The 11,399-nt window shown below is 33.2% G+C and overlaps 1 protein-coding gene across 7 annotated transcripts in view; it reads right to left on the bottom strand.

Moving 5' to 3' along the window:
* LOC106151756 (telomerase reverse transcriptase) overlaps positions 1-11,399 on the bottom strand; it is a 31,911-nt gene that overhangs the window by 19,975 nt on the left and 537 nt on the right. For 3 of the 7 annotated variants that reach the window (XR_015334451.1, XM_087012622.1, XM_087012626.1), the window contains exons 2-13: positions 10,221-10,356; positions 9,972-10,095; positions 9,572-9,625; positions 9,032-9,144; positions 8,071-8,156; positions 7,657-7,806; positions 7,058-7,178; positions 6,427-6,491; positions 5,968-6,166; positions 1,073-1,268; positions 646-733; positions 292-362 (exon numbers count right to left, since the gene is read on the bottom strand). Coding sequence is in view for 6 of the 7 variants with exons in the window: in XM_087012622.1 (XP_086868748.1) it covers positions 292-362; positions 646-733; positions 1,073-1,268; positions 5,968-6,166; positions 6,427-6,491; positions 7,058-7,178; positions 7,657-7,806; positions 8,071-8,156; positions 9,032-9,144; positions 9,572-9,625; positions 9,972-10,095; positions 10,221-10,348 (1,395 nt within the window). In the remaining variant the exon portion in view is untranslated. Of the gene's footprint in view, positions 1-291; positions 363-645; positions 734-1,072; positions 1,269-5,967; positions 6,167-6,426; positions 6,492-7,057; positions 7,179-7,656; positions 7,807-8,070; positions 8,157-9,031; positions 9,145-9,571; positions 9,626-9,971; positions 10,096-10,220; positions 10,357-10,942; positions 11,038-11,399 lie in introns of those variants that run through there. The other 4 variants (XM_087012623.1, XM_087012624.1, XM_087012625.1 and 1 more) reach the window with 4 other exon arrangements.

Consider the following 11,399-nt stretch of genomic DNA (forward strand, 5'->3'; position numbering starts at 1 on the left):
AGATTTTATATCATAATGTTTACTTGATTGTATTATTCAAACTTAATATTTCCACAGGGAAATTGCATTAAATCTTGCTGCTATCTTTATTGTAGACATATTTTAATAAATTGTGCAAAGTCTGCTGAAAACAAAACAATGGATTTTAGACAATAAAAAACTTTATTATTAGATGCATAGAGAGTCACAAATGTGTGAATGTTAAAACAAGCAATTCTAATAGCTACCCTCTCTCTCTATCTCTCTCTCTCTCTCTCTCTCTCTCTCTCTCTCTCTCTCTCCACCACTTACCTTCATTTTTCTCATAATTTCACCCAGTTGTAAAGTTTCATATCTTCCAAGCCCAACAAACTTTCGAACATCTAAGATACAAGTCAAGGTTACTAAAACTTGAACTTTTTCATAAAGATAAATAAATATATATCAGCATTACTCTAGGCTATTAATAAAAGAGTGGTATTTTCTTGGGATAAATATATAAACTAAATTTGTCCAAATTTCACCTTCATCACAATGTGCACCACATCTTGATTTTAATTTTAATACTCAGCATCAACATCTTAAGTCTTAACTAATCACTAAATTCTTTCAGCATTTTTAAATGCTAAAATAAAGTATCTCAAGATGAAAAAATATAAAGGATACTTTTAAGAAATACTCTTCTGTTGTAAGGAGACCCAAACAGCTGGAGTGGCACTATCCTCTTCAACAAAGATCTCAAAAATAGGTACACCTAAAACAATTAACTCTGCAATACAATGCAATACAATATAAACAACCCAAACTACATGCTCATCATGTAGAATCAAATTAACCTTTGAAAAATTCATGTCTATTTCATTCAGCAAAACATTGAGCTTCCTTTCTAATTAAAAATGAATGTGAGATACTCTTAGGACCAAGGACCTGAGGTACACCTGGTGCAATCCTACATTTATTCATTATTATCATTCTTCTTATTATTATTATTATTGAATATTTTAATTCCTCTTATTCTTACATACCTTATCGTCACTTTTTCAACTTATAAAAAAAAAAAAGAAAAATATTTAGAATTGCTGTATCATGTCACCTGTCTGTGTCTGGAGTGTGTTTCTAACAACTGGGCCACTGTTGGACCTCCCATCTTCCCTCTTCTAACCACCCTGTCTGCTGCTGACTGGGAACTTTCTCCTCTACTGGGAAACCTTCTGGCTCTGGGTCTGCAGGTTTTCAACTGTGGTGCTTTGCAGTGATAGTTCAACAAGCTATATATGATGGACTTTTTCCTGAAATGTTGAGGATAGAGCTACATAATTGCACACATACAAAAAGAAAAGAGGGTGCCATTAGAATTCCTGATTCTGAATTACAAAATGCAAAATATATAAATAAACAAATGTAAATATATTACATCATCAGTGAGACTGAAATCAAAGCTTATGACCCTATACAACTATATCCATAATTATTTCATTAAGTTTTCCAAACATTCCAAATATGATCAAAATTACCCTATTTTGCAACTAGTATTAGTAACTACATTTACATGTCTAGAGACAATGACTGAATATTATAATTTACAATCCAAAATCCAAACATTCAGTTTTGACCCACAATTTAGCAAATAAAACAAGGCAGCAAAGCTGTCAAATGTACAGACAAAAAACAGAAAATAAAGATGCAAAAAAGGTCATTTTGTCAATTTTGATGCAATAATAAATAATGCTTATAATAGCACTATCAGTCAACACCGAATTTTAATCATGCACAACAGGTAAAATGGTCAATAACATGAGCGGACCCAGAGATATTCTCTGACAGTATTCCAAAGTATCTATTTTGATCCATCCTTCATTTTGATGGTCTTCCAACAGAAGAAAAAATAGATACCAGGCAATATAAACTTAATAACCTGACTGTCTTCCGGAAGTCCCAGAAGATGGTCTCAATCTACCCTTTCAATAAGATTACAGTTTCAGGACCATGAGAGACCAAAGTCACATGATGAAAGTCTCAATATTTGAAAAATGATGACAGTGCATAAAATAATATTACATAAGTAACATAATGTTTAAAGACATAAAAAACAATACAACTGCTTATGTGGAAATACAGAAATGTCAGAGTCTCAGGCGGATGAGAGTTAAAAGTCACAAATGCAAGTGTTTGAGAAAAAATTATAAAGGAAAACATAACAAAACTAGAAAAGCACTCCGAGAGTGCAGACCTCTGCCAAGGTAGCAATTGTTGATTATCATTGATTTTTGTCCTCTTTGGCCCACTTCTGACAGTTCCTGAAAATTTCAGCAAAATCGGTCCATAACTTTTTGAGTTATGTTGATGATAAACAGGGGTGGAAATATAACCTCCTTGGCAGAGGTAAATATAATTCCGATGAAGCTGCTATTCAAACTTTAATCTTTCAGTTTGATATATATATATATATATATATATATATATACACACACACACACACACACACACACACACACACACACACACACACACACACACACACATATATAAACTTATTTGCAATATTAAACAAAATTTACCTGCATAATTATCACTGCTTCCTTATTATTAATCTAGCAGAGAGCTTAACCTATGGAAGTTTACAGGAAAATATCAACAAGTGTGCTTTATGTAATCTCAAATCACAAGTGTGCTTTATGTAGCCTATCAATTAGGCAAATTACTTTATAACTGAAATTAGCGAAGTGATACCCAAGGGAAATTTATAGACTGACCCTCAAAATTGTATTAAATTCAATAATAAATGATAACCCAATTAACCTGGCTTTCTAATTTGACCTGCATGCCAATCCTAAAGTTAAATATAATAATAAATAACACAGTTTTCTTTTCATAATATTTGCAGTAGCAGTGCAAAAAGATTATTGTCAATTTTGATGTAACATTACATAATAAATTATAGAATAATTATCACCACTTTTTGATTATTGACTATAAATAGCATGAACATGTAGAAAATTTGATTACCATCCGGCTTCATGTCCATGGGAGCTCCGAGTCCCACAATGAATATGTCAAAAAGATAATGAATATTTCACTAAAATGTATAACTTCCAGAAAAAGAAGCCCATTAGACTGCTTTTCCAACTCGGGCTGCATTTTAGTCCTGTGTTTCTTTTTTGAAAGTTTGACAATCATAAGTAACACGGTTTTCCCATCATGGTCATCATGGCAGATGTGGATGATTGAATCTGACAAACTGCAATGATATGAGTTTATTTCCGTTTTGGACACTTGATTACACAATACATGATAACAAGTTTACCATCATTTTTACATAATCAACTAACAATGTTGTAAAGATGCAGGAAATATCAAACAAACACTTTTAAGTATCTTATTAGTTCAATAATGAGACTGTTAACATGCCTAAGAATTGAATCTGAGGAAATTTGAAAAAACAGTACAACTTCTAAAATAATGGCCCGATAATGCTGATTTTCGAACTCAACCTGCATTTTTGTAAGATTGACCACTCCTGTGAGTATAATGACAATTGGCTAAGCTGTTTTTCTTATATTGTGTTATTAATGTTGCATATATGTTAAAAAAAGTGAAAAAACAGCATAAAAAATTAAGAGAAAATGTAAAATAAAACATAACAAAAATACCAATAAAGCTGGTATTCAAAGTTTTAATCTAGCTGTACAATTACTAACATGATATGAATAACCCTATTGAGTTTGAGAATAATAAGGCACTGTTCTTCATCTTTAGCATTAATGTAAGCGTTACACAATATTTTTTTTTTGTAAACTTATTTTCCATATTAAATAACATTTACCTGCATAATAATCATCGATTCCTAATTATGTGACACAGTTAAGAAAGCTAAACCGATGGGACTTTACAATGAAATCTCAATGTGTGTTTATGTAATCTCATTTAATGCCCACTTGAAAATTAATTAAGCAAATTATTTTATAACCCTGAAATAACTTGAAAATCAATTAAGCAAATTATTTTATAACCCTGAATTAACTGCCTACTATCCATATACATTTATTGCACCAAATAGCACTGTACTGCATTGCTTTCAAAACAGAAAACAATTACGATGGTTTTCCAACACAAGCTGCACTTCAGTCTTTTCAGTAAGGTTGATTATCATAAGTAACATGGTTTTCCCTTAATCGCTATCCTGGCAGCAGTGTCCAAAATAGGGTTTTCTTTAACTTTCATGCAATATAACATAATACTTAACAACATAATGACCATCAATTTTTTTATAAAAAAATAAAAGTATCATGGATATTCAGAAAATGTGATATGGAAAGGTCTCCAAGGACATGGAAGTTAGGGTCACACTTTCAAAACGCCAAAATGTTAACAAGAGATAACTGTACTGAAATGATTTTCTTTCCATTTTCAACACCTTTTTTACATAAAACCATAATCAATTAACTGTCATTTTCAAATGATCAACTAGGAAAATTGTTGACATAGGAAAAATATCAATAGAACAATTTATAATGTCCAATTAGCTCCATTTGGAGATTCTGAACATAGTGAATGATTAATCTGACGAACTGCAATGATGAGTTCCTTTCCATTTTTGATACTTTATTACACAATGCACGATAATAGGTTTACCGTCATTTTTATATAATCAACTAACAATATTGTTAAGAAGCAGAAAATGTTAAAACAACACTTTTACATATCCAATTAGTTCCGTAATGAGACTGTTAACATGCTTAAGAATTAAATCTGAAGAAAAACCACTTATATACAAAAAGGCTAATAACTTCATCAAAACTTAACTGATCAAGCTTATTTTCAAACTTGATCTGTATACTGGTCAGATTGATCACTCCTGTGAGTTGCAAGACAAAAGGCTGATTGGTTTTCCTTAAAATGCGTTATCAGTGTTGCATGTATGCTGAATAAAGGGAAAAAAACAGCATTACTTTTGTAAAAATAGTCCAATCATGCCAATTTTCAAACTTGACCTGCGTATTATAAATATTCACCAGTTCTGTAAATTTCAATCCAAAAGGAAAAACATTTTTACACTTATCATGTTATCGGTGTTATAAAAGTGTTGAAAAAATTGAAAAAAAAAACAAAAAAAACAAACAAACAAAAAAAAAAAACAGGATAACTTCCATAAAAATTGCTCGATCTTGCTGATTTTCAAACTTGACCTGCATATTATGAATATTCATTAGTTCTGTAAGTTTCAAGCCAAATGAAAAAACAGTTTTCCACTTATTGCGTTATCAGTGCTGCATATATGCTGAAAAAAGTGAAAAAATAGCATAAATTCCCTAACAATAATCGAATCATGCTGATTTTCGAACTTGACTTACGTGTTATGAATATTTATCAGTTCTGCAAGTTTCAAGCCAAAAGGTAAAATGGTTTTTTCACTTATCGTGTCATCAGTGCTGCATATATGCTGAAAAAAGTGAAAAAACAGTATAAATTCCCTAAAAGTGACCCGATCATGCTGATTTTCGAACTTGACCTGCGTATTATGAATATTCATCAGTTTTGTAAGTTTCAAGTCAAAAGGTAAAATGGTTTTCCACTTATTGTGTTATCAGTGCTGCATATATGCTGAAAAAAGAGAAAAAAATCGCCTAAATTCACTAAAAATGACCCAATCACGCTGATTTTCAAACTTGACCTGCATATTATGTATATTCATCAGTTGTGTAAGTTTCAAGCCAAAAGGTAAAATGGCTTTCCACTTATCGTGTTATCGGTGATGCATATATGCTGAAAAAAGTGAAAAAACAGCATAAATTCCCTATAATTGACCCGATCATGCTGATTTTCGAACTTGACCTGCGTATTATGAATATTCATCAGTTCTGTAAGTTTCAAGCCAAAAGGTAAAATGGTTTTCCACTTATCGTGTTATCGGTAAAAGTGCACGGCGACGACGACGGCGACGACGGCGAGGACGACAGACGCAGATAAAAAGTAAAACATTCTGATCACCTCAAATTTTCAAGTAGACAAAACAGGAGTGGTTTGACTGCACTGGTGACTGTAACATCTAGTGTAGCTTCCCTCACATCCTTTTCACTACATTTGTCATGTGACACAGTAGCCATGGAAACTGAAGCTGCAGTGGTGACATCTATCTTTAAAAATACCTCCTCCACTAGATCATCAACACAAGTAGGGTGAAATGAGTCTGAAAACAATACATTTCATAAAATAAATTCTGTGATTTCACTAGTTTTATGAACATCAGTATACAGTCAATTAAATAAGCATTTTGCCTGTTATAGAAAAACGTATATAATTCTAACTTTCCAGTCCACATTGAAGCACGCCAGCCCCAGAAACACACAAAAAATATTTCAAAATCTGGGAAACTTTACATATGACAACTGGTTCCTCAGACAACATCTGGTTCCTCTACCATATAAAGAAGATAATTATAATACTAACTTGGTAGTTTTTCTCTCAAGTTCCTTGCATAGAACATATTCTTTCTGGGCAACTGCTTGTGATGACTAAACAAGAGAGGAAACTACATGTGACAAAACTTTAGCTATCACAATGAATTAGAGTACAGTTTGTCTCAATAATGAACCCGTGGCACACTTAGAATTCTTATTTAAATATTCACAAATAGAAAACAATTTTCTAGTATTTATCTACCATTTTGCCTATGTAACACTAAAATAACAGTCAAATAACTGCAAGGCTCATTTCAAACTAAGTCACATTTCTTTTAAAAAAATGCCTAAAAGGTTGAATGCATAAAAGGATCAGGTCAACATGGCAAAATATTCCCTGCAAAAGTGTGTTGGTGACTGAGCACTTTCAATTAACCCTGCGATACTGACATTGGGCATAAATGGAAAAGCACTGAAATTACCATTTTTTTTAAACCCATTTCGACGCAGATGTCCAGATGATTGAAATCAGTTGAAAGAAATCCAAACAGATACTTCCTGTTGCTGTTACATGGTCATTTTATAACCATCAACAATCTTTTAAAATGTACCTTTTATTATAAACCAAAAACAGATTTCATACTGACATATATATAACAGGTGCTTGTAATCTGACTCACCTATAATGTTGAACTTTTTGAGAGTCCACAATGATTTTTGGCCTTTTGCATGGAATATCATCCATCATTCCATCAATACCCTGACTGTCAGGTTGTTCACAACTAGGATGCAGCGCCTTCTCTGAGAAAAAAATGTTTTAAAGTTGACTGGATGCAATACAGTGCATATAAAACCTTGACTGCGATCTAAGAGTGGAACTTTTCTTCTGAAAACAATCTTTCAAGCAAACATTCAAACAACTGTATGAAAATAACATAAACACACAGTATTAATTCTGAACAATACCATAAAGTTAATTTATTCACCAACAAAAGAAACTGTTTTAAAAGTATGAAAATGTGACACTACAACTACTATAACTATATCTATCTAAGCCTGCTAACAATACTCAATACTTAAATGATGATATTAATGCACAAATTACGATAATTACACTGTGAACTGTCCAATTTCTTCTCTAGAAGTGCTTTCATCTCATTTACTTACACATAGCTTTAATTTATTGTGCAAATTGTTCCATATCTTTTGTCTAAGATATGAGATATATTTTGTCCATGTCAAAAAATAAGTAATAAATAAATAAGTTAAAAATAAAGACCTTTACTTTGCTGCTTTCCATCCATTGTCCTTTTCCTCTTCCCCATGTTAGAAACCATCCCTGTGATATCTTTTCCACCATAATGGCAGGTGGGGTTTAGTTGTGAACATGTACCTTCTATCCTAGATATCATATCATACACTGGAACACCTGTAGTATCAAATCAAAATGACACTAAGTATACCCAGCACTTCAAATTAAGAAGAAACATACCACATACATATACTAGAGTATAGAAAAGTACTCTTTCAAATGGTGTAAAAAATATTTTCAGTACTATTCTCTTAAATGTTGTGGGGGGGGGGGGGGGAGACTTTTCTTCATATAAATCCTATTTTTGCTAAATTTCAAGTCATCTGTGACTTTTTTTGAAAAAAAAATCATCACCACATTAAAATATTAATCCCATTTAACCTGTTATTTGTATATAGGAGTCTTGACCAACTGGCACAAACATTGACTGTCTCTCTAGAAGATACATCATCAGCTGGTCACCTATCCTGAAAATATCATAGAAAAAGTAAAAAATTAGAAATGCCAGGAACAACACATGTATTTCACAGTAAGGGACATAATGATATCTGACATGAGCCTAACACAGATATCTTTACATGCATAAACTACGATAACAGTGACTAATGACTCTTATAAATCTTCCACATAAAGCTATATATTATTTGGTAATCATTAAAAAAATTTCAGTCTTTGCAGCCTTTCTTGTGCTTTTACTGTAATACAACTACATATATAGGCTAGACTTCTTTTCAAATTTGATGTTATATATATGAGATGCAACAGTGTGTGTGTGTGTGTGTGTGCGCGCACGTGCATGCATGGAGGGGGAGGGGCAAGGTACTGGTACACTACATAATAGTAGTACAGTTGAATGTCCTTGCAAATCTCTCCTGTAGGACATCTTATAGGGACCATTCCCAGACCGTATCGTACTAACTGTGGATCAATCTATCTCCAAGGGGATTCTTGCTAAATTGCAAACAACTTAAGCAGCTTTGATATCTGTCACGCCTACTGAAGCTGCTAGGGGGGTAATACTAATTAACTATCGTTTTGAAGCTTCAGTAGGTGTGCCAGACATCTAAGCTGTTAAAGCTGAAAGCAATTTAGCAAGGAACTCCTCGGAGAAGGGTCAATCCTGTTAGATCGATCTAAATATGGGAACCCAGTCATAGGGACCATTCAGATTGAGAAGAGCAGAGTGCTATTAAGGCCCTGAACTAAATATGGCGGACCTACATGAGAGGCGGAGAGACCATTACAGGATTAGTGGTCTTCCTTTCATGTAGGCCTGCCACATTTAGGTCACAGCCTTACTAGCACTCGGCTCTTCTCAATCTGAATGGTCCCGTAGACATACCTAGAATGAAGTGTTTTCCACGCCCTACAGTGCAGCAGTGCATTAGTGTGGTTGGGATAGGCATATTCTGAGCGTAGGCAGGATGATATTTGTGCTGCAGAGTTATGGGAGAGCTGAAATCATTAACAAAGACAAATAATACACATTAATTCTTGGATGTAACACACAAAATTGGTTCAACCACTGATGTTACAGTATCTATCAAGTAGATAGTATTTGGAGGTAAAACAGCAAGCATGAGTAACTAAGTTCTTAAGCTGAATATGCAATTTAAGCAAAGTGCTCAAAAAGAAATCTGATAGTGTAACATATATAACATGTATAATTTACAGTACTCATGGAAATCTATGGCCTACTGGAATAAATAAGATGCCTTACATAATAATATGATTAATACACAAAATACTTGTACATCATTGATAGGCAGCCTTAAAATATAAAGTAAAGCAAATGAGATGTTTTATTTTTTATCTCTCAGATATATAAGTTGGCTTAAGTTTTCTACAATGACTACGTATTAACATCATAGAGATATCTCACTTCGTAGTGTCCAAAAGAAAAAACATTCTTTTCACATTTTTTCTTGACGAGTTTCTGAAAAAAAAAAAAAAAAAGAATGCATTTCAATTTTAGTATGTATAAATGTATCTTAAACCAAGCAGAGTGATTGCAACAGCTAAAAAAAACCAACGATTTAAAACTGTCTTTGTTAAAGGAGATCTGTGATGACTGGATTATTTTGAATGGGCAATATTATTTATTTATATTTACCTATGTATTTATTATTATTCATTTTATTCACTCAATCATTATATAAAAAGTCATAAAAATCATTTTCCCATCTCTAACCATGATGACTGGGACTTTTATCTAAACAAAAAATAACTTTGTTGAGAACAAAAATCAGTTACCTTGAAGGAAATGTGTTTATATATTTTACCTGAATCACGTTGATGCCCACTTCACTCAGTTTGGTAAGCGGAGTGTAATCGACTGGCACAGGGACACCAGCACCAACACTGTCTGTAGAACCAACCATCACATCACACAGAAGACTCCTATAGCTGTGGAAAAATTAGAAGAAATATATTTTCAATGGGGAGGAGGGAGATGGTAAATTTAATGGGCTGGTAACGGACTGGTAAGCAACCTCCTACCTTTCACACTACACCATCTCTTAGCAACCTACCTGTTACTGTCACCGTCTCTTAGCAACCTGTCCTCCAACTCTTGACTGGAGCCAATCACTTTGGCCGTCTTCAGGAGAAAATGGTGAAGGGAGTCCACATGGCTGAATAGCTGGTTTATAATCTCCATGATAATTACTGAAAATATACACACTGAAGTGCATACATGGCACTGTTTTACTTTACTTTGCTTTTCTTTCTATTTTTCTTTTCTTTTTTTAAACCATAAAGGTACTGTATACTCTCCTTGGTATTTACTAGTACCTGCATGGCAGCTAGGCCAAAATGAATTTTCCTCAAAAAAAAAAAGGGAATTTTCTCCTGCTCACGAATCACTGCTCGACCAGTATTAGTACGACATTTCTTATTAAATATTGGTGAAAACCACTTCAGGATATATTAAAATCCAAACACTAATAGACAAATCTTACCCCCTGAAATGATGCCATACCTGAAATTTAATTCATTACCGATAGACAACTATATAGGGCCTTTAAACTGACAGGGCAAAATCTTTTAAAATATTGAATTTAAAATACGAGTTCCGAATACACGCTAGGCATAAAAATCCTATTGATACCCCCCTCCCCCCCCCCCCCCCCCATCACCATTAGATTGCAATAAGATATCCCTTTGCCAGATTAAACGTGGATCGTTTTGTTTAATTTAAGAACATATTTAAAGACTTAAAAGATAAGAGTGCCCATTATTTCAATCTCTTCACCTTAGTTTCCTTCTCAGTCCAAAACGACACTTCAAGTCTTAAGAAATAAATAATTATAATACCCTGTAATATACATCTCTGTTGATTTTGTGAAATGGCGCATGTGACGTCGTTTAGAAAAGTGACCAATCAAATCGCGTTATTAACTTCACCATTAGCATCGGTGGTTTGTTGACTTCCACTTGGAACAGGAGAATGGCGGGGGTTTGTTGATAATTTCATTTCTTTCTAATGCTTAAAGAATCCCACTCACTACATTGTGAAAAGAATCTACTGAAATGAAGCCGATAGTTCTGCGTTACAATCTTTGTTTTAGTGTTCTAGAATGTTATTTCTTGAAAAAACAACTCGGGACGAAAGTACATGTAAGCAGCAGTTTTATTTCTAACTCGAGTTGATCACTCAAGGATTAAAAAAAAAAAAAGAAAGGAACTCCTTGATTAGTTGTACTACAGTG

The sequence above is a fragment of the Lingula anatina genome, chromosome 5, assembly GCF_051362555.1.
Source record: "Lingula anatina isolate TDL-2025a chromosome 5, LinAna3.0, whole genome shotgun sequence".
In the NCBI taxonomy this organism is placed as follows: domain Eukaryota; kingdom Metazoa; phylum Brachiopoda; class Lingulata; order Lingulida; family Lingulidae; genus Lingula; species Lingula anatina.